Source organism: Myotis daubentonii, chromosome 1 (genome assembly GCF_963259705.1).
Source record: "Myotis daubentonii chromosome 1, mMyoDau2.1, whole genome shotgun sequence".
In the NCBI taxonomy this organism is placed as follows: domain Eukaryota; kingdom Metazoa; phylum Chordata; class Mammalia; order Chiroptera; family Vespertilionidae; genus Myotis; species Myotis daubentonii.
Genome location: NC_081840.1, coordinates 148,450,755 through 148,477,306, shown reverse-complemented (window position 1 = coordinate 148,477,306; position 26,552 = coordinate 148,450,755). Strand labels below are relative to the sequence as shown.

General features: G+C 39.1%; 1 protein-coding gene across 1 annotated transcript; it reads left to right on the top strand.

Moving 5' to 3' along the window:
• The first annotated feature begins 1,610 nt into the window (after positions 1 to 1,610).
• On the top strand, positions 1,611 to 26,552 carry LOC132214698 (collagen alpha-1(XXV) chain-like). The gene is made up of 11 exons (XM_059662050.1): positions 1,611 to 1,651; positions 6,163 to 6,207; positions 8,590 to 8,670; positions 9,505 to 9,567; positions 10,212 to 10,262; positions 12,547 to 12,573; positions 17,706 to 17,741; positions 19,346 to 19,399; positions 23,920 to 23,973; positions 25,430 to 25,456; positions 26,418 to 26,552. Exons 3-11 carry the CDS (start codon positions 8,629 to 8,631, stop codon positions 26,502 to 26,504), a joined length of 441 nt encoding a protein of 146 aa, XP_059518033.1. The 5' UTR covers positions 1,611 to 1,651; positions 6,163 to 6,207; positions 8,590 to 8,628; the 3' UTR covers positions 26,505 to 26,552.

The window sequence follows — 26,552 nt, the reverse complement described above, 5'->3', positions numbered from 1 at the left end:
TAGTGGAAAACAAAGGGATGGGGCTAAACTGGTATTCACAAGTTTACGTGCAATAAATAATGTTTCTCTATTGGGATTGGAGTACCCGGTGGAGAATGTTTGCCCCTCTGTGGTTGCATAAATTGGTTATAGGTCCTATGCAACATTTAGCACAAAACATAAATTAGAAAAGATTAACACAAAAATGATCCTAGATTAGGGGTCAAGTGTTTCAGAGATTTATACTTTCAGAGAATACATTTTGTTACAGAACTCTAGCACTTTACATTAAGAAACTAGATGAATCCCATGTCAGCTTCTTTCTTTACGGGTAGACATGGCACAAACTAAAAGAGAAAAAAAATACCACTTACACAATTAGATTGTTCAAGTTTTCTCTAGTTGAAGTGCTCTAGAAGATCTAGAGATCATATGAATGATGAAGTTTCTCAGGTCACAGTAAACTGACAAACCTCTAGTGTGTAGTATTTTACTACATCATTTTTTAAAATCAGGTGAATTAGCCCTGGCAGGGTAGCTCAGTGGATTAAGTTGTGGGTTCAATCTCCATTCAGGGCACATGTAGGAGGCAACCAATGAGTACATAAATAAGTGAAACAACAAATGGATCTTTTCTCTCTCTCTCTCTCTCTCTCTCTCTTTCTCTCTCCCTATTCCTCTTTCTCTATAAAATCAATAATTTTTTAAAAAAATAAGTAAAATGATAAAATCAGGTGAATTAAAATTTTGATATTTTTTCCTTTATCCAGATTCTTTTAAATGAAATTCTAAAAATAATGTTTAAAGGAATCTTTATAATATACTAGTATTTTATTCATTTGAAGATAGGATTATATGCTCTCAGATTCTTGTCAATTCCTTATGAGTTATCAGTCTTGCCAAAACATATTCAAAACATTGATTATTTCAGAAATGTATTTCTGTACTTTGGCACACAAAATAGGTAACTCTGTCTTTATCGATACATTTTCCCAACAGAGGATTACCACCTTAACTGTCACGGTAACTCTTATTGCATGATTTCTGTGGTGTGTGGCTTTGTATTTGATGTTGATGCATGCTGCTCATAATGGTACTAATGTAGCAATTGTTTTTATATGAGATTTATTTTTTCTTATATAAATAACCTTTTCACATTTTCCCCAGTTTAACCACTTTGTCTGTTTAGTGGAAAAGTCAGGAAAAAAAGAGTCATTTTTCTTAAAAGTCTTTGGCCTTATCTTAATTATATAGTTTGTTTTTTAGCGTTTGGGCAAGCAATGCCTTTTTTGGCGGGGCGGGGGGGGGGGGAGGAATGTGTCTAGAGGCACAGAGAATATTAATAAGCTAATTCAACCCAAGAAGATGAATGTGAGACAATAGCAATTTTACATTATCTTGCAGTTCAACTCAAAAGCATCTTCAGTATTATTATGGCCTACGTGTTTGTTGATGCTTTTGCATATAAGTAGGTCTGCAACTGGTGAAATTTTCCTCCTTGCAAATCAATATTAGGAAATATTTGATTGTGATAGAAATTAAGAAAGTGTGTAGTATACTTATTAAAGTATAAAATTTAATACATAGACTTGGCTCCCTTTTATAACTTTGTCTTTTCTGGATTTAGGGTCCCCCTGGACCACCTGGACCTCAAGGACTACAAGGGCCAAAGGTTACTCTTTATTTTACTTATTTCCATTTACCACATATGGTGCAGAGAATCCTATATTAAATATTTATATCTTTGAAAATCAATCTTACAAAATGCTGGAGAGCTGAGATCAGCAATATTGCTTAAAGGAGGTAAGAATAGAAATTGAGGTTTAGGTTGAAGGAAAAGGGATCAGAAAAAAAGGGAAATCAGGAAAGAAGGGAAATAAATAGGAATGGCATTCAATTTAGGAGGAGGACATTGAGGAAAAGAGAATATTAAATAAGGGAAAAACAAGTTTTATATAAATTATAAATGTAAAGAAACACTAAATGTGATGCATGAAGAAAGGAAAGTATTTAATTAGAGGAGAAATGAAGGAAAATGTACTCGGACACTAAAAAAGATCCTTCCCTCCAATTATCCTATATAATAAAGATGTAATATGCAAATTGACCCTCACACCCTCACAAGATGGCTGCCTATGACCAGGCCGGCAGGGGGGGTAGTGAGGGACGACCAAACGACTGAACAGCAGGCTGCATGGGGCGACCAGGCCGGCGGAGGGGGCAGTTGGGGGCAACCAGGCCAGCAGGCGGGGGCAGTTAGGGGTGACCAGGCCAGCAGAGGGGGACAGTTGGGGGTGACCAGGCTGGCAGGGGGGATGGTAAGAGGCAACCAGGCCATTGGGGGGGGCAATTATGGGTGACCAGGCTGGCGTGGGGGGGGGTTGCAGTTGGGAGCAACCAGGCCGGCAGTGGGGGCAGTTGGGAGCAATTAGGCTGGCAGAGGGGGCAGCAAGGAGTGACTAGGACAGTGGGGGGGGGCAGTTGGGGCAACCAGGCTGGCAGGGGGGGCGGTTATGGGTGACCAGGCTGGCATGGGGGGATGCAGTTGGGGGCAACCAGGCTGGCAGTGGGGGGCAATTGGGGGCAATTAGGCTGGCAGGGGGGCAGTGAGGGGTGACTAGGCCAGTGTAGGGGGGGCAGTTGGGGGAAACCAGGCCAGTGGGGGGGAGGGGGCAGGTAGGGGTGACCAGGCTGGCAACGGGGGACAGTTAGGAACGACCAGGCCATCAGGGAGGGGCCAGTTGGGGGTGATCAGGCTAATGGGGGATGGGGGGGGCAGTTAGGGATGAACAGGAAGGCAAGCAGGTGAGTGATTAGGAGCCAGTGGTCCAGGATTGTGAGAGGGATGTCTGACTGCCAGTTTAGGCCCGATCCCAGGCCTAAACTGGCAGTCGGACATTCCCCAAGGGGTCCAGGATTGGGGAAGGGGCAGGCTGGGCTGAGGGGACCCCCCCATGCATGAATTTCATGCACTGGGCCTCTAGTTTTATAATAAAAAGAATAAGGGATACATTCACAATGACAATTTTAGAAATCATTTGAGTCATTTTTATAGCATCCTGTTATTGTATATATTCAGACATTCTGCCATCTAAATCTTATCTAATGAAACATACTTGGTTATATCTAAAATTTGTTGCTTGCATTAGCTTTCTCCCTCCAAACTAAAGTTTCATTTTCAATCAGTTAACACATGGCCAGTTACTCTGGCTTTTCAGATCTAAACTATGCGTGTTGAAATATGACTTTCATCATTGGATTTTTGTGGGCAATTCAGGTAGTTTAGTAATCCATCTTTTGTTTATGCCTCTTAAGGCAGTTTATTTGCTAAGTCTATCATACACACACAGACATGTCCACATACATACACACACATCAGCTTTTGTACTTTTCTCTTTCAAGAAACTTGAGCACAGAACACTAGCATATTTTTCTATTATAAAAAGAAATATAAAGTAAAATATTACTGAGCTCCTTGGCTATGGGAAATATATTCGAACATAGATCTTAATTTCAAACAGATTTCCTGTATAACAGTGTACAGTTTAGGATTTTTAAACTATTTCTCCACCACATTCTGGTCCCTAAAAGATGTAACACAGCCATACATAGCCTTTGTTCCTGGTGAACAAGTTGGCCTGGATTCATATTCTTTAATATGTTTGTGAGCTGGACTAGACAACTTAGAAAGAAATATGCAGATCTGTTTTCCTCTATATAGAGTCAACCAAGGTCTGAGTTCCTTGTTTCATCTCCTCACTTGACTGAGTCTCCAGAAACAAAATTGCCCCCGGTGCTAACTCTGCACCTCATTCCCTACAATCCTCCACAGCTTCTAGGACTTCATTTTTCTTTACAGCCCAAATGCCTGCAAAAGCCCAAAGGGTGCCCATCCCTGGGCCCACAGAGGCAAAAAGGACCACCTAACTGAGAGGGCGATATCATTAAAACTTGCATATCCTGGTTTTATAACCCAATTGCTATTCATTTATTAATTTAACTAGAGGCCCAGTGCACAGATTTGTGCACCAGTAGGGTCCCTCAGCCTGCACCCTCTCACAATCTGGGACCCCCTCGGGAGATGTTGGACTGCCAGTTTTGGCCCAATCCCCGCAGACCAGGCCAAGGGACCCCACCTGCCAGAGGGACCCCCTTCAATCCACAGACGCCCTTTGAGCCGCTGCGCCACCCCAGGTGTGGCCAGCCAGGGAGGGACCACGGGAAGTTGGCTCCAGAGCATGTCCAGCCCATCTCACCCAGTCCTGCCCTGCCAGCCACCTTCTAATTAATTTCCTTTCAATGTGCACGAATCCATGCACTGGGCCACTAGTTTATAAATAAGAGTGAGTGCTTTGATCAAGATGCAAATTAAGAAGGTTGTCTCAGCCTTGGGAGTCAAGATTACTTCGAGCTGAAACTGAGAAACAGGAAAATTGACCAAATGAATGTCTAGACAAGGGAAGGGGCGAGGCAGTTAGTCATACTCCTTCTTACCCAGCCATTCTTCCCACTGTGCTCACTCTGCCCCACCCCTCTCACCTCACAAGGATCTTGTAATTGAGGTCTTGGGTTAGTTGATATAGTCCTTTGTGTGTTCCATGATCTCTCCTTGAGAAGGTTGAGATAATTGGGGTGAGATGTGCCTATGACCAAGACTCAGCAAATACAGCCTGAGTCAAACTTAAACCCACTCTCACTCAGGACTCACAGCCGCAGACTGAATGAGAACTCTTTCAATTAGCATTACTCCTTCCTTTTTCAAACACGGATTGTTGGACTTCTTACACATCATATAACTCTTTACAAACCACTTTTGATCGGTGAAGGATAAATGAGTAACTTATGAATTATGTTTTACTTTTAAGCACTCATGGGTCACATTTTGAAGGTAAAAGTTTAGCAAAGCAATCATTATTGGACCCAGAGTGCTGACAAGTATTCAGACTGAATGAAACTAGGGCTTAGCCAGTTGCATCCAACCTCAGCAGGCTTTGTGGCAAAATAAACTTTGCTGCTACCACAAAGAACAGGAAATCTGGAAAGAAAAGCCCTTTTTCTGTCTTTTTCTTTTTTCATTTGTTTGCTGTGCCTTCTAAAACATTGGAAAGCTCAAATTTCATTCTGTGGCCAATAGCTGTTAAAGTTTTTACCGGGGAAAAGAGCTCTAGCCATTTCAGTACTGTGGTTTATAACATCAGCAAACAAGCCTTTCTAGAAAAATACAGCCTCAAGTCCGCTCCCTTGGAATTCTGTCTCTGAGGCAGGCCATTCAACCCTCAAAAGAACTGTTTTTAAAGTTTCCACAATGTGGAAACAAGGGATATTTATAATGGGATTCAAATACATGATTCATTGATATAAAATAATATCTTGCCTTTGTTCAGTACCTTTCCAGTTGAAAGGTGATTGGACATTTGTTGTTTGAATAAATCTCTAGCACATTGTTTAAATTTGTTTTTAATGGAACATCTTTAGTTAAGAAAAAATAAATCTATATATTTTGGGTTTGTCAAGGTTCCTAATAAATCATAATATAAATAGTAAATGTAGTGCATTCCTAGCATAGTATGGGAAATCGAATTGATCCAAAAGTAATTTAATGTGGATTAAGTTATTATCTGATTTATTACCTTTTTCAGTGAGACTTATCTGGAAGTAGCACATTCACAATCATTATGAATTTTTGTTTATGGTTCAACCAGTGTCAGTTAAACTATTGTGAACTTATGGGGCTTTGCATTTTATTGTCTTTTAAGATAACGGTCATGTTTTTACTTATTTCTCAAATTGGAAAATAAGAGAAATCCTACAGATTTTTTTAGGAGAAAAAAAATTAACTGAGGCATATAGGTTATTGCTATAGATTCATAGTATAAGACATGGTCAGGCATCAAATGATTTTTATCAGTTTCCTTTCATCAATTTTTGTTTAGCCTGCATCTCACATGAGGGAAAAATAAAAACACTGGATCTTAGCTACATATGAGTATTGTCATACATAATATTCAAGAAAATGCTATTTTATTTAGTTTAGATATGTGGTATGATGTAATGGAGTATTCTTGGGTTATGATACATTTGCTGAAAGTCAAATTGTACCGTTACCAACTAGCAACATTTTTATATAGCGTAGCATGCTACTAATGATAAATGGAAGGAAGCCATTAGTTTTTATCTTAACAGGGAGAGCCAGGATCTCCAGGAATCCCAGGAGTTGACGGAGAGCAGGTAATTTTCAAAGATACGTACTGTCATTTAAAGCATTGTTATCGATCACTACTTTTATTATAGGTCTGAAGCCAAGAAAAACATGCGTGTTGATATGTGATATCCTCTCCCCCCCAAAAAAACCATCTGTTCTGGAGATTATGTTAACTCTAAAAAGCAATTGCTCTTATTTATTTATTTTTACTTTATTTTATTTTCTCTTCCCATCACCATTTATCCCCTCTATGCCATCTTACCCTCCACCGTTCTCCCTCCCCCACCCAGTCATGGCTCTGTTGTCCCTGGCCATGAGTTCTCTTTTTTTCCCCCTTTTTTGCTCAGTCTCTCTAACCCCCAACAGAACTGTCTGCCTGCTTTCTCTAACTGAGTCTATTGCTATTTTAAAAGGCAGTTGGTTTTAAGTTAGTTTTCTTTGCAGAAACATACAAGTTGTATGATGCTTTAGTTTTATCTTAATATTCCTTATCAATCTACCAGTGAGTCCTATGTGAATTTTTAATAGACTTGTAAAATTATTACCTATTTAGTAAAAATATCCTACTTTTATCAGTGGATGTAAATGATTCAAGATTAAAATCAACGACATAGATATTGCTTATATATGTTTTCTTTTTGCAGATATAGATTACGCCTAATTGTTGAGAGTATTAGAAAAGACAGGAACAGGCAGGGCTGTTGTAGCTTTGCAGAATATGGCAGTTTCTCCAAGGTGTCCCCTAAAACAGAGGTTGGCAAACTTTATCTATAAAGGACCAGATAGTAAGTGTTTTAGGCTTTGCAGTTTCTGTTGTGTATCTTTTTTTAACACCCCGTAAACTTTTTTTTATAACATTCAGCCTATACAAAACAAGTCCTGGGCTGGATTTGGCCCATAAGTCAAAAAGCATCTGCCAGTATTTCAATTCCAGAATCAAATCACAGGGTTAGTTTCAAGCTATTTGATGTTTTCTGGGCTTCCATTATTTACCCAAGAAATGACTAAAATCAAGTAGTTCATAAGAAATCAAGGTGATTCTTTATACAGTTATTAAAATATACTCCTCAGGTGATAGTATTAGATAGGTAAATCAAGTTTGGATATTTTAATATCAGAGTTTTATCTTGAAATTACATGATGTAACATTAAATAAACGTGGTAATTTAAAGAGACTTTAAATGATTCATTATATCAGTCAGAGATCACATTAGAATTTTTTAATCTGGTTGTATATTTCCTTTCACACTATTAGCCATTATAAATAAGTTGGCACGCATAGCGGCATGCTTCATGATCCGTACATGTACAATAGCTGGGGGGGTTTCTATAGACTTTACAAGGTTTTCTTCTGCTACTATGTCCAGCAGGTTGGCTATTCTGCTGCAATCACCCTAAAACCAACCAGGGTCTGATTAACCAGTAAGATTTATTTAGTCATTCAGGCACCTTCCCATCCACCCACCTAAAGGATGATCTGAAGTAGGTGCTATAAAATAGTATAAATAACAAGAAAAGACACATTTCTGTCTACAAGTAGTTTTCAGTATAGGAAAGATGAACAGGCTATGCAGTCTCAGCTTCCCTTATTGTAATAACTATGATTGTGTCTGTGGAAGACGGGCCATCTGGTCACATTGCACTGAGGAATGCAGTTTTGAGGAATGAGGGAATTATGCATTTCCTTCAATGAAATGCTTAACAACATAATTTCAGTACTGGTATCATTAATTCAGAGTTGTTGGCTTTCAGAATACACATTTACTAGTATATATTTCCTCATAGTAAAAGGAGAATAAAAATGAGATCCTGGGTCACCTCACAGAGATGTCCTGAGAACAAAATAAGAACACTGTGGAAAAGTTGCAGTATTCCTGAGCATTGACTGAACATCAGTGTGCAGTGAATGATTTTCCTGTCTAGATTAGACCCTTGGAAACTGGTGGTGATTGGAACTTCTGCCTGAATTTCAAGGGGACAGTAAGGATATAGGGGGAGATAGGATACATTTATTTGGACCTTTGCTATTATAACACTAGGTTCTGGTTCAGATGTGTACTTTGCTGTTGAGAATTAAGCCATTACATTGTTTTCAGGACCAGTGATATAGAATTAGCTGCCAGGTAAAAAATATGAGATCAGGAGAAGTGATGTCAACACCTAAGTTCATATTTTTCATACTTACATGGCCTGAATGATAGAATTCAATGCCTTCTATTACACAGGGAAATAATGTTGATTGAATGTAGAAGGTTGCTACTAGAAATAACTCTACCTAAAAATGAAAATCGGAATCATCTTTACATAGGACCCACCTACTGACAAAATTGATCTGGAATTCTGTGTTCCCTAGGATGTCACTATCAAGGGATAGTATGATTCTCACATGCAACCCATCTCATTTGTAGGGACTCAAAGGCTCAAAGGGAGACGGGGGGGACCCAGGGATGCCAGGTGAAAAAGGAGGAATCGGACTTCCTGGATTGCCGGTATGTTTCTGTGCTCCTATTCTGATAAATAACCAGAAAAGAATTATATTATTAGCTGCAGTCTCATCTGATCGTTCGTGTGATCTTCTAATTGTTAAGTATTTGAGGTATTGTTTAATTACTGCACGTGGGGCTCTACAACAAATTTTAAAGCGTCCAAACAAATGAATTATGAAATAAACCTTCATGTTTCCCTGAATTCATTTTGCTAGAAGGCACTAAAATAAATAAAGTTGGTCACTTTAATTTAGTATGCATAAGATAGTGATAACTGATCATTTTAAAATAAATCATAATTTAAAAATATACCAAAAATGTAAAACAATTAAAAATAAATTACTCTGGAAATTCTCCTCTTTCCATGTATGATACTATGGGAAGGTGTTTCTCCCCCATAATTTTTACTAGAATTGGGAAGGGAAATTGTAGACACGCGTAGGGGAAAAAATTCAGAAAACCTCATTGCCCTCAATTTTTTTTGAAACAAGGAAGTGTATAAATAAATGTTAATGACATAGTTAAAAGACTGAACTTTGCCTTTTAAAGTGAGCACCGCCATAAAAATATAACACTCATAATATATGTTCAGCAATGTGTAAGTTGAACCAATCAAGCCTAACTTGGTTTACATTTACTTTGCATTTTATTTCACATATCACCCACAGTCTAGGCGTTTGGGGAAACTAGAATGTACGAGGATAAATCGTTCTTTCACATATCATGTGTATAATATGCAAATTTCAAGGGGATGATGGGTTTGGGGAGAAAATTCAGTTGTTCCTTACACTGTGAAAATAACTTGACCAGCTCTCCTCTCTTACTGGTCATTTGTAGGGTGCCAATGGAGTGAAAGGAGAGAAAGGAGACTCCGGATTGCCAGGTCCTCAGGGCCCTTCTGTAAGTCCATGGTGGCTGACCTCCCATGGTTCCTGAAAAACTCCAAAATGGGCCTATTATTCATCTAGTTCAACCTCTGCCAGATGGCTTATCAACAGTGGAAAAACCATGAACCCCTTGGTTTGTCAAGCAGTAGAATAAATACTGTTGGCCTTGGACAATGAGAGACGAAATGCCTCAGAGGTCTCAGTTAGAAGCAATTTTTCAGAGGCCTGTCTAATCCTGGGGCGGGGGAGGGGGGATCAATGGTTTTCCCATGACTCTTGTGGTAGAGCTTTGTGGATATAGAACATACGTGCTTTTTTTTTCTCTCCAGAGCCCTATTGTTGCCTAGTGAAATATTGGAGAGTTTAATAGTGGTTGTGGCATTATAGCATTTCTTGGAAATCAGTTGCTTCCTTTTCGTTTAATGTATGTTTGATTTATTCTGGCTTTTATAAAAGAACTGTATTTTTTTAAAGATTTTTTTTTTTGTTCTCATAAAGGAATTTCCAAACCTAGAGAATCAAACACATCATTTCTTCCAGTATCCTTCTTTCTCTGCAACTATTAATGGCCTTAACAGAATCCCAGCAAAAGATTCAAGCCAAACCGCCTTATCTAAATGAAGTAACCAAATCCATGTTTATTTTTTTGACATACAGATCATAGGCCCACCAGGCCCACCAGGTCCCCATGGTCCACCAGGCCCCATGGTAAGTCTCTCTTCTCTCCAAAATGTAGTCATTTATTTATGAGCATGCTACTAGAGAAAACATGAGCGCATTCCTCAAAGCAGCCAGCTTGTATTTCCTACTGCTCTCTGCGGAGTGGACAGAAAATACGAGGTGCTTTGAGATGTACTGACTTTACAGTGTTGTCTTTCACTCCCCCAAACACGTCTGTAGGAAAGAGATAGAGCAGTTTTGTGATAGGAAAGTTGAAGACAGACAGATTTGGCAAGCTTTACTCCAGCCTTACCACATGAGCATCAGAAAATCATTTTAAACACTGTTCTGGGCCATTGGTAGCAGAATAAGATGAATAATTATAGCCATTAAGACATGTTTTTAACCAACTTCGAAGATTAAGATCCTTTAATGAAATGTTCAGTGAGAACATTTATAAAATCATACGATAAAAATCGAAGCTCGCTTCCACAGGTACAGACATTGTTGAACCCTTTCCTTTGCACTTTATGGCACTTTGATAGATACAGTCTTTACTGCAGGGATCCCTCAGTGATCCCTCGGTGATCAGTGTGACAATGGCCATGTCCTCGTGGAACTTAGGTCCAGTGAAGAAGGCAGCCATTAAACCAGTGTAATTCTCCAAATGTCTATCTAATGATGGTGTGTTAAGGGTAGAACATGGAAGTCAGATGCTTCCAGTGCTTTCGACCGGGGCAGGATGGGGACAAGTCCAGCAGCCTCTGAAATCACATTCACGTCTAGGGGTCTCAATAATCACATGTCTTCAATCATACAGATTAAATACAAATCTAAGAAAGAGCCTCATTGGAATGATGCAAGCCACAGAGCACAGTCCAGGCCCAGTCATCTGTTTCTTACTGCCTTTCCTATTTCACCCAATAAACAATTATAAATAACCTTTTCTTAAAAATGAAACAGTTCTTTAAGAATTAAGCAAATGGCATATTTTGGGTTTTTTATACTCCCTCCACTTTAAGTTAGAAGATTAAACAACACTATATCCTGTTCCTATCCTAAAATTAATTAGTTTAAAAGAATTTCAAATCATTACTAAAATGAGATAAGAATACTTGATAAAATATCAGACATTTCCTGAAAATGTTTATTCACAACTTATCTAAGGAGAAAATATTCCAATGGACATGTATGTAACAAACTTCAATGTATTGCTTGTTAAAAATTTTTCCTACTGTCATATGATTTCACTGATAGGCACTTAAATACTCTCTTTCCAATAGTTTATTTAAATTATTTGAAAACTTTAAAGCAATTCACGGTAATCTTTAGTTAATTTAAGTTGGCTAATTAGTCTCTATGTTTAGATTTTCCACAAAATACAGGGGAAAAGCCCAGACTCATGCATGCGTTATGACTTCCTAACATTGATAAACATTTGTTGCAAGAACCTTGAAGAATTCATCTTTGTCAAAATAAATACATTCTGCTGGTAAATAATCCTTCCCACTACCACATTAGATCCTTTCCTTAGCCTTAAATTAAACAAATTATGCAACAGGGCTGCAGAATTGACTGTCATCTTTGCATTTCCTTTCTACCTCAGGGTCCCCAATACCAGGGTCTAGAGCAGTGAGTAATGGGAAGGGTCCCCTCTTCACTGGTATTTAAAGTCTGGGACTTTCCTTTGGTAAATTTTTGTCTTTTAAGACATCTATATTTTATATACATTCATAATGTGTCTCACATTTGCCACCTATATTTTTAATGGGGATTTGAGAAATGGGAGCAGTGTGGATTCACAATACTTTCTTTCCCTATTTTTTTCTTTCCTATAATTCTCTCGGATTCCACCCTCCCCCTCCCAGGTATTTAGCATAAAGGATCGCTATTGTCGTGCTTGAACAGTGTGTGTCATTTACTTTACTTGCCATGGCTATGATAAGAGTTTCTTTTAGAAAGAATACTATGAAATGACAGGGATTATCATTATGTATCTCATGGTGATGGAAATTACTATTGATATTTTTTCCTCTGTATTAACTTTTGTAATGGCCATGAAACAATGGAATGATTGAGTAAACCATTATCGTTGTTGTTGTTAAAAAAAAAAAAAAAAAGAAAAGAAATGCTATTAATAAATTTTCTATGACAGAGCAATCCAGAAGCTGGAAGGAACTTCCACTAGGTATTAACATCCACTGGCCTGCCTGGAGCTATAGCTCAAACAAAGAGATTCTTGTTTTACATCTCTTTTGTTACGTTATGTAATCACTTCTGCTGGGAAACAGTGAATCAGTTCTTAATTAAAAGCTGTGTTTTTCATTTTCAGGGACCCCATGGACTTCCTGGACCAAAGGTAATCTAACAAATCCCTTGATTATTTGATTTCTGTTTCCTTGTTAATCATGGAGAAGCATGACGGAAGCATGTCTGTCCTGTCTTATTTACTTGTCAAGAATGTTGATAATCTTTAAGCCTTTAAGTATCCAGATGTTTAACTCTCACAACACAGAATGACTTAGAACAAATTTAAGTGATATCACCTGGAGATGAATTATTCCTCATTTTGCCTTTTTTTCCCCTTGTTATTATGTAAGTTTCTGAAATCACTAATCATAATATACTCAAAATCAACCATTTAGAAGTAAATCTGATGGGATTCTCAGCCTAGTCCAGATGCCTTCCTGTTATCGTATCTTTAGTTGTACATTTAGATGTTATTGATACTTCTTGCTTGTCATGTAGCAGTACCGCATCTAAATGCTTTGACTGTCCAGCATCTTAATTTTGTACTCCCCTGAGGGTACTGGCCTAGAATGGAGTGGGGTGTATGTGTGCTATGCTGAGATTACATCATATGCATTGAGATACACACATATACTCTGAATTAACAAGAGAACAATGGAGAATAGCCCCTCCTTTTTAGCATCAGTGCAGCATGTATTGTGAAGATGGTCTCTCCACCTGTTCTCTGCTTTCGTGTAAACCAAGAGGACACCTTGGAGGATTGGAATGAACCCTGAAAGACAATCTTCTTCTTCCAGGGGACATGCACGATAAGGAACCATATTCTAATCTCAGCTCTGCCCTGACATGCTCTGTTACCTTGGGCAGACTATTTACCCTCTCTGATCCTTCATGTACTCAACTAGGTAATTTACCACATAGGGTTGTGATGATTTAATAGCAAAATATCTGGTGCAGTTGTTGATAAGCACCCATAAGTGCCATTTGTTTTTGGTAACTTCTGATTTGACGCTCTGTTCTGAACAGAAAAATTTAGCTAGTCCTAAGGCTGTTTTAGAGAAGGTTCAAGTACCCTTGAAAGCTCCTCAGTAATGAGTTGGTGCATTTTAATGGTGAGGGGTGAGAGAACACATAATGCAATGTTGGCGTAGGAGTCAGAAAGGCAGCCCACCCTCTCCTCTGGCTCACCCAGCTCTAGCAGTAGCAGAGATATCTGTTTGACTCCTGAAACCTGAGTTCCCTTTTCGAGGTCAGGCAGGTGACTCACCCAAGCACAGGACGAGTTCATGCCTCTTTATTCTTTGTAGAATACCTTACCTTCTGGTGAGGCCAGTGAGTGGTAGTGTCTCAGAATCATGGATTATAGTTTGGGATAAGAGCATTGTTCTGGGGGTCAGAAGAGAGAGCCCATCTACTGTCTTTGTAATCTTAGTAGTTATCTAACTTCTCTGGGCCTCTTTTCCCACTCTTGGCTTCTCCTTGGATGTTAAGGCACCCCTAAAGATCAGCCCAATCATATTAACTCAGACTAAAGCCATTAAGACTGTGTTTTTAATTCCTTGAGTGATTCAGATATCCCACCATTAGATTAATAGATGCCCAAGATTCTTTTGATATCTAAAATGCAATGATCTTTTTGCCTACACTTAAACTTTAATTACACTTAAATCATAGACTTCAGAGAATTTTTATAAAGTTTCAAAGGCCTCGTAGAATACCTATTCTAATTCCTTGATTTTATAGATGATAAACTATAGGCCCAGGTAATTTACCCCAAATTACACTAATTAAAGGACAGGCCTGAGACAAGAATTTAGGTCCATCATTGAAATTTGGTATTTTTGCCACTGAATTAGACTGTTTATAAACTCACCTTCTAAGTTAATGACCAGTCCTATCAATACATGATTCCTCACCAAAGCATTTCACAGCCTATCAAGGCTTTCCTGCTTATCCATCATCTCAAGACCACTTGCTGAAAGACCACACACATGCAAAGCCGGGTATCTCAAGTTTAGACCAGTTAACTGAAGTAGACTATTGAGCCTTGGCCTTGACCTCACATGAACTCTAGCTCTGTGACATACCAACCATTTGGATTCCCTATAGTGGAAGCACTGTGATCATCCTATCTTTAGAATCCCAAAATTTCATTAGGTTTTGCCCAAATGTGTTCATTCCTTTGTGACCCCTTTGAAAGTTTAAATATGTAACATGGTACTAAGGGTGATGTGTTTCCCAGCATTTCCCGATGAGAGGAATCATCTGGAAGGCTTATTAAAAATACACATTTCCTGCGCTACTAAGGTCTACATGGTGCCCCAGGCTCTTTATGTTAAACAAGCACCACACTGATTTCATCACCAGACAAATGGGGAAAGTACCACCCTCCTGCCATGTAGACAGTCTCTCCTCCCTCACCCCCCACCCAGAAAGACTCTATAGGGCTTTGAGACTGAAATAATCTTCAAGGCTTTCAAATTTTCTTGATGAAGTTAATATCTGTGCTTAAAAGTTAAAGAGTGAACCAGTTAAACTCTATTTCTAACATCCTGGTGTGCTGATAGAACATAGGTGTACTGTATTCTTAGATTTAAAAAAAAACAAAACAAAACAAAAAAACACACAAAGTCAACAAAATTTATCACTTCCCGTGACTTTTGTAATGTAACCCTAAACTAAATTCAAACCTTCCTCATTCAAACATTGGGCAGATGAACTTAGTACATGTAAGTTCTGTGATCTTCATGTTTTCTTCTGGGATTGGCTATTTGCTGTCTACTCTATTGATTAATCCAGGTAGGGACCTGACTTGGCAATGTCAGTGAATGAGGACTCACTAAATGGCTTCACTTCAAACATCAGCGGCTATATTTTTAGCTCATTCCCCTGGGCAAAATGCTTAAAGGCTTAAAATGTCTGTGTATAACACTGTCCTGCATATTCCAGTTTTCCATTGCAGCAGAGTGGGTTTTTTATTACTGAATCTCCTTCAGCATCCTCCACTGATTGTCTCTGATTTGCTTGGTCAGAACAATGGGGCACAACACCAATTTCCTTGATATACAACTGAAAATTTCAGGAACTCAGTTATATATATTTTTATTCTAAAGAGCATACTTTCTAGGGTGTTTTGTTTCCTAGAATATTATTTGTCCGTTTCAGTTTATTAATTTTGTCATGTTTTAGAAATTAAGTTTGAACTGATACAAGACAAATCTAGCCTGACTCAGCTGTTACCTAAAACTGGAATCTGCAACCATTTCCGAGACTGGCTCTCTTCTCTCATAGCTGAAACGCCCGTGATAGCAACCAAAATTGGCATTTGCTTTTGCATTTAGGGTGAACCAGGGTTAAATGGTGTTAAAGGATTGAAGGGTGAACCAGGTCAAAAGGGTGACAGAGGACCCCTTGGTCTTCCAGTAAGTAAAGAAAACTTTCCATTTCAGTGCAAATCTCAGACTTTTCTTTCTACCTTAAGCAACTACTCTGGTTTGCTTGGCAACTACTAATAGTTGAGATGTCTGTAATTGGAGAACACATTGCGTTTCTTAGTGCAGAGCCCAGCCCAATTTCTTTTCCCAACGTCTGCTCTTCTGTAAGAGGAAGACCCCATACACATAATGCCATCACTGTTTTGTCCTTCGATTACATACATGCCAGCCTTCCTCTGTTAAAGCTGACAATTCTCCTCCCATCACCCTCCTCTTTACAAATGTACTGTGCTCCTAATTTCTCCCAAACTTTTTTTATAATTTAGTGCAGTTTTAAATTCTCCTTCAATTTTTTTACTCCTTTGATACCCAAACTGTAGCCCTCTGTTGGTGGCAGGTGTGCAATTGGCCATTGTTGATGGCAGGAGGTCAGTGCTGTGGCTCCTCACATTAATCAGTCATATCGAGGTCTAAATGTTGTATGTTGTTTGTTTTGGAAATGCTCTCTTAAGAGATTATTGTGGCAATAGTGGATAGGACGGGAGAAGTATTTTGCAATTGTTTAGAGATTTTTATTTTTAAGAAAAAAAGTGGATTTTTTCCTTTCCTGCACCTCATGCCAGTCTTCTTTCCACAACTAAAAAGATATTTTTTTAAGTGGTTATTGACTATGAGGTTGTAGTTTCAAGCTTTTACTATGCTGTCTATTCAGTGAGTGCCAACAAAAGTCAATAAAGAACATTATAAATTACATGATTAAAATGACATAAAATTGATAATATGAAATAATTTATACACATATTTTACACATAAAAAATTGTATTATTAATTACATCTGAAGCATAAAATGGGAAAATAGTTCTGCAATCTTGCCAAGAGAATTTATAGGGCTAGTGCATTGTCTTTCCTAAATACTTCTTCATCTAATCAATTTTTTAAAGGACTATAAATAAATACTTGAGTTTTGAGATACAAATGCCATATCAAAGAAGCAATTGTGCTTATTCTTGAAATAAGCATTGAAAATGTCATCTTTTAATCTTTCACTGGAGCCCAAGGTGAAGAAAAGCATGCGTTGGATTGGATTTTTAAAACATTTCCCATCCAGACTTTGCTGCAATGATTATTTGATTACTTCAAGTGAGTCAAGGAACAGTTTTGTTTGGGACAGTTATTTTTTGTTTGGACTCATGAGCTATTTCTGGCTTTTTCCTGTTCCTAGAAGTCCCTCTAGTGGTGACTAATGTGAACACAGTAAGAACAACCCAGAAAAGCCACAGAGTCATCTCCACACATTCAAGTTCTGCATTTGTCATTCATAAAGGCTATTTTAACAAGCAAGACTGGAGTTCTTTTCTTCTCCTCTGAAATGCTATCCTTGATTATTATCATGAGACCTTTCTTAGGAGATCGGCCATTATTTTTTCTTCAGAATTTAAGAAAAATATTGTGAATAGTACAATCTTTAGAAAACGAATTTCATATGGATATTAGCAGCCTGTGGCTGTTACTGTAACTACTTTCAAGCCCACTCCATGAACCTCATTACCTTGATTTCTAAATAAGAATTTGCCAAATGGAAATGTCATAAAAATGCCATCGTCTATGGGGGTGTTTATTGTCCTGTGTTTTGTTTTTTTGTTTTTTTAACTAACAATTTGTAGCAATGTGATATTCATCCCAGAACCCTGTGACTGAGTATTATGTTGTTTGAAGTGTTACACTTGTTCACTGGTACCTCATACTAATCTCTGTTCTTGTCATTCGTGTTACACCCACCAACCCTGCTACCAACCAAATCACACAGGGAGCATCTGGCTTAGACGGAAAGCCAGGAGCCCGGGTGAGTCAGTGCCTCCTCGTCTTGCTCCAGCGCGTTTGTGGCTGTGAATTCGGTGCTTCGGACAGACCCTTTCGGCTCATGTGTTCTCATTAGGAGAGGAGGGTACCTAGGATTGGGGTAAAACAAGAAGGTGGACAAAGACAGTGGCAGAAAAGGGGAAGGTGGACAGAGCATGGGCTGCGGCTCTGTGGGACGTGCAGCCTTAACTACAGAACATGCTTCTGAAATGGGAGCTCAGGTCTGGATTACCTGCTAGGTGACAAGAATAGCCAGTCTAATTGGCATCATTGTCTCAGAATCCTGGCAGATTTCTCCATAACCAGTGACATTTCCTGTAATTCCAGGAGAGAGGCCCTCTGATGGGATTAAAATAATGTGGATTTATTTTAAGTTGCTTTTCCTTTTATGTTTATGTTCATATTAGAAATGTACCTTCTTCATTGGACTAACTTTCAAATCTTTGTTCATTGAAATGAATTGTCTGTCTTCTGTTGTTGTCTCTTTTCTTTGACTCTTAACAGCTCCATCTCTTAAATGTCAGCCGCAGGGACTCAGTCTTCACAAGTCTTCTGAAGATGAGCTTTGAGTTCAGGCAGTAAAAGATCAGTTTAAGATGGTGAGAATTCACCAACATTAGAATGAACTTAAAACCCTGAGTTACTTCATATCACCACGCTGTAAGAGAATAAGCAAGAACAGTAGGAGAGAAATAAAAACACTAAAAAACGTGTGCTGAACTGTTCCATGTGCAGATTTTATAACAAATTCTTTGCAAATCTAAGCATAGTCTTCCTGAAAATGAGCCAACATACTTGAAGTCCTTGCTACAATTTTAAGAATCAAAAGAAATGTTAGCTCTTTAATTCTGAAAACCTTCTCCAGGCAGCCATTGCTTTCCTTGGACCTCCGTGATCCCATATTCACTCAGCTATTATCTCGTGGGCCACAGAAATCCTGAACCTAAACTAGGAGGCCAGAAGGCAGTTTTGCCATTAAGTCATCAGCTGCCTGGTTTGTGCCTTGTAAGCCTAGTGGCTTCCGCCACTGAAGCAGGACCTGCAACAATAATTCCTTCCCTCAAAGCCCCCTGCTGCTCCGCATGGAGCTCAAGAAAGCTTGGTTTGAACACTGTTCTCATTTAGTTTTGTTCACCTGTGTAACTGTTCAAGCATCTGAGGCAACTGGAAACAAGGCTTGGGAGCATGGGTGGCCAAGGAAAGCAGGGCTGGCAGTGGGGGTGGAGAACGAATGTGAACAAGAGGTGGTGTGAAGGAAACACAGCCGCAGGTTTTTCTAAGATGGGGGAGGCAGCGTGAAGATGTTCCATTCAGTCAGGAAGGAAATGTGTAATTAAACATGATCTACAGCTTTTTGTGTGGGCCCTTCATGGGAACAGGCAGTTATATATCTCATCCCGTTTGCATGAGATTCTTGAAAACCACTGGCCTGAAAGAATCCAGTATAAAGCACTTTGAAAGGAGATGAGTTGTCTTACTGACATTCTTGGGCGTCATTCGCCCGGGAAAGTCCTGGATACATTATAACTGCTTTTCTTATAGCCCTGGGATATGTCTCATATTGTCTTATTTTTTATCTCTTTTTAGGGTACAGATGGCCCTATGGGACCGCATGGCCCTGCAGGTCCCAAAGGAGAAAGAGTAAGTTGCTCCTGAGGTTACTAAGCTGTGACCTGAATAAGAAACTGAAGTGTGGCCTTTTCATTTTACTTGAACTTCCCAGAAGAAACCAAGGGCCATCTACTCTTAAATGAAAATAGATATGATCATAAGTTCTATTCAGAGTCTTCACTCTGAGAGAGAGATCAACAGAGTATAACATGGAATATGGCTGCCCTAATAGAAAACAATGCATACATTTGCATAGCTGACATGAATAGCTCAGAACCCGTAAGGAAGATATTTTTACTTAGCCTTAACCCCGTAAATAGAAGTCAATAGGGCTAACATTTCCACGACTACATATTCTGGCTGATAATCTTTCATAGAAAGTTATTTTATTTCATTGAGAGTAAGTTATAACTTTCTAAAGAAAATGACCAAAACCTACATATTCTTTTCCACACAGTTATACATGCTGCTGTTTAAAACAAACAAAAAAGAATAGACTGTCTTCCTTTAGCCATACGGAAATAATTTCAGTGCATTATAAAACAAAAACCTTTCACTAACCTCTCTATTGCTAGGCCATGTTTCCATATCCTTGGGAAGAAAAAAAAAAAAAAGTCAGAGTGGAAGATAAATATCTGACACACAAAAATGTGCTGCCGCATCAGCAGCTGGTCATCTGTCTGGAACTCCTCTCCCTCGTTCTCTGTTTTTCTCCCACTTTTCCTTTTCCTCACCTTGGAGCACTTAGAAGTGTTTGTGTGTCTGAGTGGAATTGTGTCATCAGTTTCCCCACCATCCAGGATGGAATGAAAAGAAAGTATCCTAATAGCGAGGGATTCAAAACGTTGGAATAATTCATTTGTGGTCTTTTAAAACTAGAGAGCATTTCATCAATCTGGGATAATTTGTCCACATAGTGATTTTTTTGATGTACATCCCAATTCCATGTCCTATAAATTGAATTCATTCAATCAACATCACATGTTACAATGTATAAAACACAGTGCACTTTCAGTATGAAATGGAAACACACTCCTTTTTGTGTAAAGTCTATTTTGCTCCAATGAATTAAATGCCATTATAATGAATTCCTCATCTAATAATCTTTGACTAATACACTAAATATATTTATTCAGTACTGTAAAGGAAGCAGCTATTTTCCCTGATCTAGAAGAGCTTACAGCCTAATTGCAGAGGAAAAAAGACCCCTGAGAAAAATAACCAGATAATGAGGCCACAGGGAACACAGATAAACCCAGGCTGTCCGTACAGCGACGAGGGAAGCTGGCTTTGTCCAAGAATGCTTCTAGAAAGAAGTGACTCTTAAAGGCATAAATAATCTGAATCTGCAGTTACCTTTATTTGATCTTATTTCTAAGATCAAGCCAATGACTTATGAAGCTCTTCTTAATTAAGAATATTTAAAAGCGAAGAGCCTCCACTGCTGACCCACTCAAGCACTGTGTCAAGAAATTCAGTACATGCGCTAAAAATGGAGCAGCAAATCTCAAGTAGTCTTTTGGCAGGAGGCCCTGGGGCTCAAGAGGGCTTGCCATTTGGTAAATCAGCTGCTACTTCCGATGGCTCCACAGTGTCACAAGAGGATCAGGTCTCGGCCCTGGGGCAGGATCAACCAGGAGAGCAAATGAAAGCTCTGAGAATTTCTGAAGGCATAGTTGGAGTCAAATGGTGTGCAGTGTAAAGTGTTACACTTGTATTTATTTACTCAGCACGTTAACTATCTTAACTGGGTCCGATATCAGTACTCCCTAAGTGCCCCTCACCCAGAGTGCTAAACTGGAGTGTGAGGCTCAGTGTTAATTGATTGAGGCGCCATCTGGACTGTCGTGAAGAAGTTTCAAATTTTAAAGCGGGAGGAATCAGGAAAGAGGGCCATTCTAGAATAATTTCTTAGTGTAGACATGCAAATGAGAGAGCCCGAATAAAATTAGACCAGCCTACCGGAAGCCAGACATTTGACAGTGTTTTTCAGAAGCTGTCAGATGCGTGACTGGCACCATTAGTATTCCGCTCTTCAAGCTCGCCGAGGTTCCTGCCTTCCGCTGATTTCTTCATCTGGCCTTGTAACTTCTTCGGAACTCTGCAGGAGTTGTTAAATTGGAGAGGTGCACGTTTTTTGGGGGGTTTTTTTGGTCTTTTTTTTTGAATTATTTAATCCAGGAGAAGAAGTTGCACATTCCAATCCCTGTGTTGATATTTCACTCCTGAAAGTTTTCAAACTGAGACCGTTAGGATGCTTTTGACTCTAAATGGCAGCCCCCAACTCAAAATACAGTGAAGACATTTACTGTTTTATATAACAAAACGTTCAAAGAAGGTCTCTCGGCTTTGCTTCTGTGCCCTTTCCGCCTACTGGCCTTGTCTTCTGACCACTGGCAAGCAGGTTCCCGTGTGCCGACCTCCCCCTCTCCCCACCAAGAGCCATGGCAGAGAACACACAGAGACCTTCCCCTCCCACGCCTCTTTCCTTAGCAGTGAGGAACGCTCCCCATAGCGTCCCAGCTGACTTCCCCCACACCTCCTATCCACTTCTGAAGCAGTCACTGCTGAGAGAAGTGGATTGCTATTAGCTTAAAGTTATTATTCTATACAAAAAGTTCCACACACAAATGTTTGAGTGACAGCTTAATTCAAATAAGCCATGGCATATTCACTTTAAAAACAAAATAAAGCGGAAGTGCTCAATCAGAGGAGGAGGAAGGGAATAGGTATATCAAAATAATCTTTGGAGCTTTTTCAAACAAAACCTACTCTAATCTATTGAATTTTTTTAAACTAGATCTACTCCAGGTTATGTGAACCCTCCTTTTAAACCCCTACCTCCCACTACACATACCCACACCACCACCACCACCACCACCATTTTAAAAATCATAAATAACATACCAGCTCAAAATGAAATAAATTTATTTTTAATTAATTTGAGTTGCTGAGCCTTTTTTAATTAAAAATAAGACCTCTAATTGTATAATAATGATAGATACTATTTATGGGACATAGTGAATTTCATATTTTATAATCAGAAAAATTCTTATTGGATATGTATTATTATTCCTATTTAATAGCCAATGAAACTCAGGCACAGAAAGGTTAAGAAAATTACCTAAGCCTTGACAGGGGGGTGGCTCAGTTGGTTGAAGTGTAGTCTACACCAAAAGGATTCAGGCTCAATTCCTGGTCAGGTCACAGACCTAAGTTCTTGGTTCGATCCCTGGTCAGGGTGCCTGCGGGATCAATATTTCTCTCTCTCATTGATGTTTCTCTTTCTCTTCCTCTCTCTCTAAAATCAAGAAAAACGTAACCTTGGGTGAAGATCTTTTTAAAAAAAAGTTACCTAAGGCCATACAGATAGTTCGTGACAGGACTGGAATTCAAATTTAAATGTGTTTTATTTCAAAGCCTGCCACTTTCCTGAAAGCAAATGCAGCTCTTTCAGTAATACTGAGTAAAAGTTCAAAAGCATTGATCATACTTATTTTCAGTGGCCTCCCTATTCTTTATGTGTTTCTGGGTGACCATGCTAATTAGCTCCACCAATCCCTAAGTTTAGATTAAAGAAGAATGTTAACAGGGACTTTAAATTTGCTCAAATGGGAATCTGGAGTATAGACTAACACAGCAAAATACATGGATCTGCATTCAGAGTGAGCAGCTGAACTTGGCACTTTACTCATGAAAAAGAGTTGCTAACCTTTGAACTTCAGAGGTGTGATAAAAGAAGGTAACATTTTCTGTCTGACCACTCACATAAACATCATCGTGACTCCTGAAGTTTTCATGCTAAATCCTGACAAACACATTAATTTTGAAGATGGGGGCAGAAGGGGTTTTTTACTTGAAATGCAGAATATCTTTTTCTCTGTCATTATAATTATTTCCTATTCATGGGACCACCTCCAATTACACTTATTCTTTATAAGCATTCAAGATTATCATTTAATTCTCGGCTGGTTTTTCTCAGTGGTTAGAGCACCAGCCCATACACCAAAGGGTGAAGGGTTCAAGTCCCAGTCAAGGGCACGTAACTGGGTTACAGTTTCAATCCCCAGCCTAGTGGGAAGCAACCAATCAATCTGTCTCCTCTCTCTCTCTCTCTCTCTCTCTCTCTCTCTCTCTCTCTCTCTCTCTCTCTCTCTCTTTCTCCCTCTCCCCTCCTCTCTAAAAATCAATGGAAAAAATATCCTTGGGTGAGGATTAACAATAATAAATAAATAGTAACTTAAAATAATTAGTAACAAATAAATGTTTCACATTAACGCCCAAGAAACCCGAATACAGCATCCTAGACACCCTGGTCCTTTTGCACAATTGGGCAGTGGAAGTCTTATGCTCTTTCTAAGGTGATTTAAGAAAATCATCTTCTGTAGATTACTTTTACTGTATCATTGACAGAAATTCTGGAAGAGCCTGAATCTTTGGTATTTTGATAGAATGATAATTCAAACAGGAGTTTTACACACAGGCCATTCGGGCACAGGTGTGAATATTGGTGTTTGTGTCTGATTTGAACTTTCTACCTTTCATTTTAGGGTGAAAAAGGAGCTGTGGGAGAGCCCGGACCCAGAGGGCCCTACGGCCTGCCCGTGAGTCCTCTGTCTGGTGTGCGGTCTGCACCTTCAGCATGCACAGACCACCTGCCACTTAACCCTGCCCTTGTGGGACCAACTAATCACATTACAGGAGCAAGAACAGTCCACTGATTCTCTACAAGCCCAGTATCACCATGTCCTCCAGAGATAGGTCACATTCATGTCATCCTCCCACTCACGTACAGACACCTGCCCTCACACGTCACAAGACTGAGATGATCAGAGTCACCCTAACGTGCGACTCCCCCTGTCCAGTGACGCCTTGCCCCTACCATCTGACTGGACGCCCATGATTGGCACTTCTTTGGAAGGTCACTGTACCAGAAGTGGGTGTAGGAGCTTTATTTAAAACAACTTTTGCAGATTTTATCTGTTCTCATACGTTACTTCCTAAAACCACTCTAGCTAATTAGTCATTTCTCGAATTGACGTTTACGATGACTTGATGTCTCTGATCCCTCTGTTACTGTCATCACAGGGGATCTGGAATATAGGATGTGGATAAAAATTCTCAATGACACAGACTTCAAATTGAGGCCTCGAGTTTGCTGTAGGACATTATCTTTGGGATCATCACAAATGATCCCATGGGGTAGGGAAGGACTACAATAGAACTGTAGGCTTGCATTGAGGTTTTTAACCCCTATTCATGTCCACATACCCTGGACTTTCAGTTTTTATGAACTGAAATAATAAACTAAAACCATCATAACTTCAATGCTGAAAGAGAGGCTGATTTTAAAATAGATTGAAAGCGAAGGCTGATTTTTAAAATAGATTTCAGTTGACAGAATCAAAGCAACCTCTTAAGAACTCTGGGTGGATCCATTGTGAGACACAATAGGCCCTGCCCCGGGCATCTGCGCCATGGGAGGGCGTTTATCCTCCTCGCACAACAGCCTCCTGGCCCCTTTCATATTGGGGGATCATTCATTTACAAAGTTTACTTAAAAACGGTGCTTTAAGGTGTGACCTTCACACCCTCAGTATTTATAGACAAGGTGCACGCTAGCCAAATCCAAACTATATTTAACAACAAAGTTTCCACATTTTTTACTCGTGTCTGAGCTAACTACTCAGAGAACTAAAGCAGCGTTGATTTGCCTCCTTTATGAGCGCTGGTGTGTTTTTAAATCAGCTAAATGGTTTTTGCTTTCAACTTAACTCCTGAATTGATAACTTGGATACCAAGCATTCAACTTCAGCAAAAAAGCAAACTATTTAACCTGATATATAAGAAAACATTTTCATGACTCGCAACAGCAACATTAACAGTCATTTTACTTGATTTAGTGAAAAAAAATGTGTAATACTAATCAGTAGGGGATCTTTTTCACATCTGTAAAGTAGTTCTAATAGCAGTGTTGCATGTCCAGGCAGCCTTAATGAAAACGGTAACCTATTCATGAAACCTGGGAACACTAATATGGCTACTGTGGTTCTTTGGCAGGGGAAAGATGGAGAGCCTGGTCTTGATGTAAGTAATACATGCAATGAACATCTTCCTACGATAATAGATGCTGATGGTCTCCATCAGTAACAGCAAGAATACTTCTTATTGTTTCTGTACACAGAGACATGCGCACAACAAAAATTGCTATGCATGTAAACAGCCACCTAAACTACACCATGAGTGTTTGCATAAGGTAAACATAAAGGGGGAAAAGTAATTATCTGATATAAAATTAATAGTTGATAGTGCCACTTTAAAATACTTTCCCAAATTAAGGACACTCTCAACATTTGTATTTGAACCACTTATTTTAAAATATGCATAAAATCCAAGTATCTTTTACATGCTACCCTTAGGTAACGATGTAGTATATCTATTCTCAATGCTCTTATGCCATATTTTTTAGCTGAAAGTCCCTATTTGTCTTACAATTCTATAAATATAAAGGATCTCAAAAGTAAATGCCTCTTAAATGAGCACTGTTCATCCTGTATTAGGTGAATAACAACAATAGCAAAAGCAATAGTAGTTACTGTTCAGCTTGTTACTGTTCAGTTATTGAGCAGCCTGTATGTGCAGACAGAATTCTGGTACTTTATTTCGTCGCATTTAATGCTCACACCAACAGTTGTGTAGTAGATATCATTAACCCCATTTTAGAGTCAAAGGACTAACATGCTGAGGCAAGTGATCTGCACACGGCCACACAGAGCAGTGAGCTCCCCAGGGTTCAATCGAGGATCCTGATACTCTCTCCACTGCACATTTCCTGGGAGAAGAGGCAAGAAACCTATAGTATGTAGATCATTGACATGTTAGTAAACTGATATTCCTAAGTGCTACTTTCTCTAAGTTTTGAGATTGTTGGCATGCCTTTTCCCTGTATATCTGTTTCAGAAACATGCAATTTTAAATGTATTTTTTTCTATTTGATTTTGCCACAGTTACATCAATAGATCTCTTTGGTTTGCTTTTTGTCCTCTAGGGCTTCCCTGGTCCACGAGGCGAGAAGGGTGATCTAGGAGAAAAGGGAGAAAAGGTGACCTCTGCCTTTCAGCTTGTGCCTGCCTGATCTCTCTCATGCTGTCCGCTTTGCTTCCGCTATGCGGGTCTTTCCTGC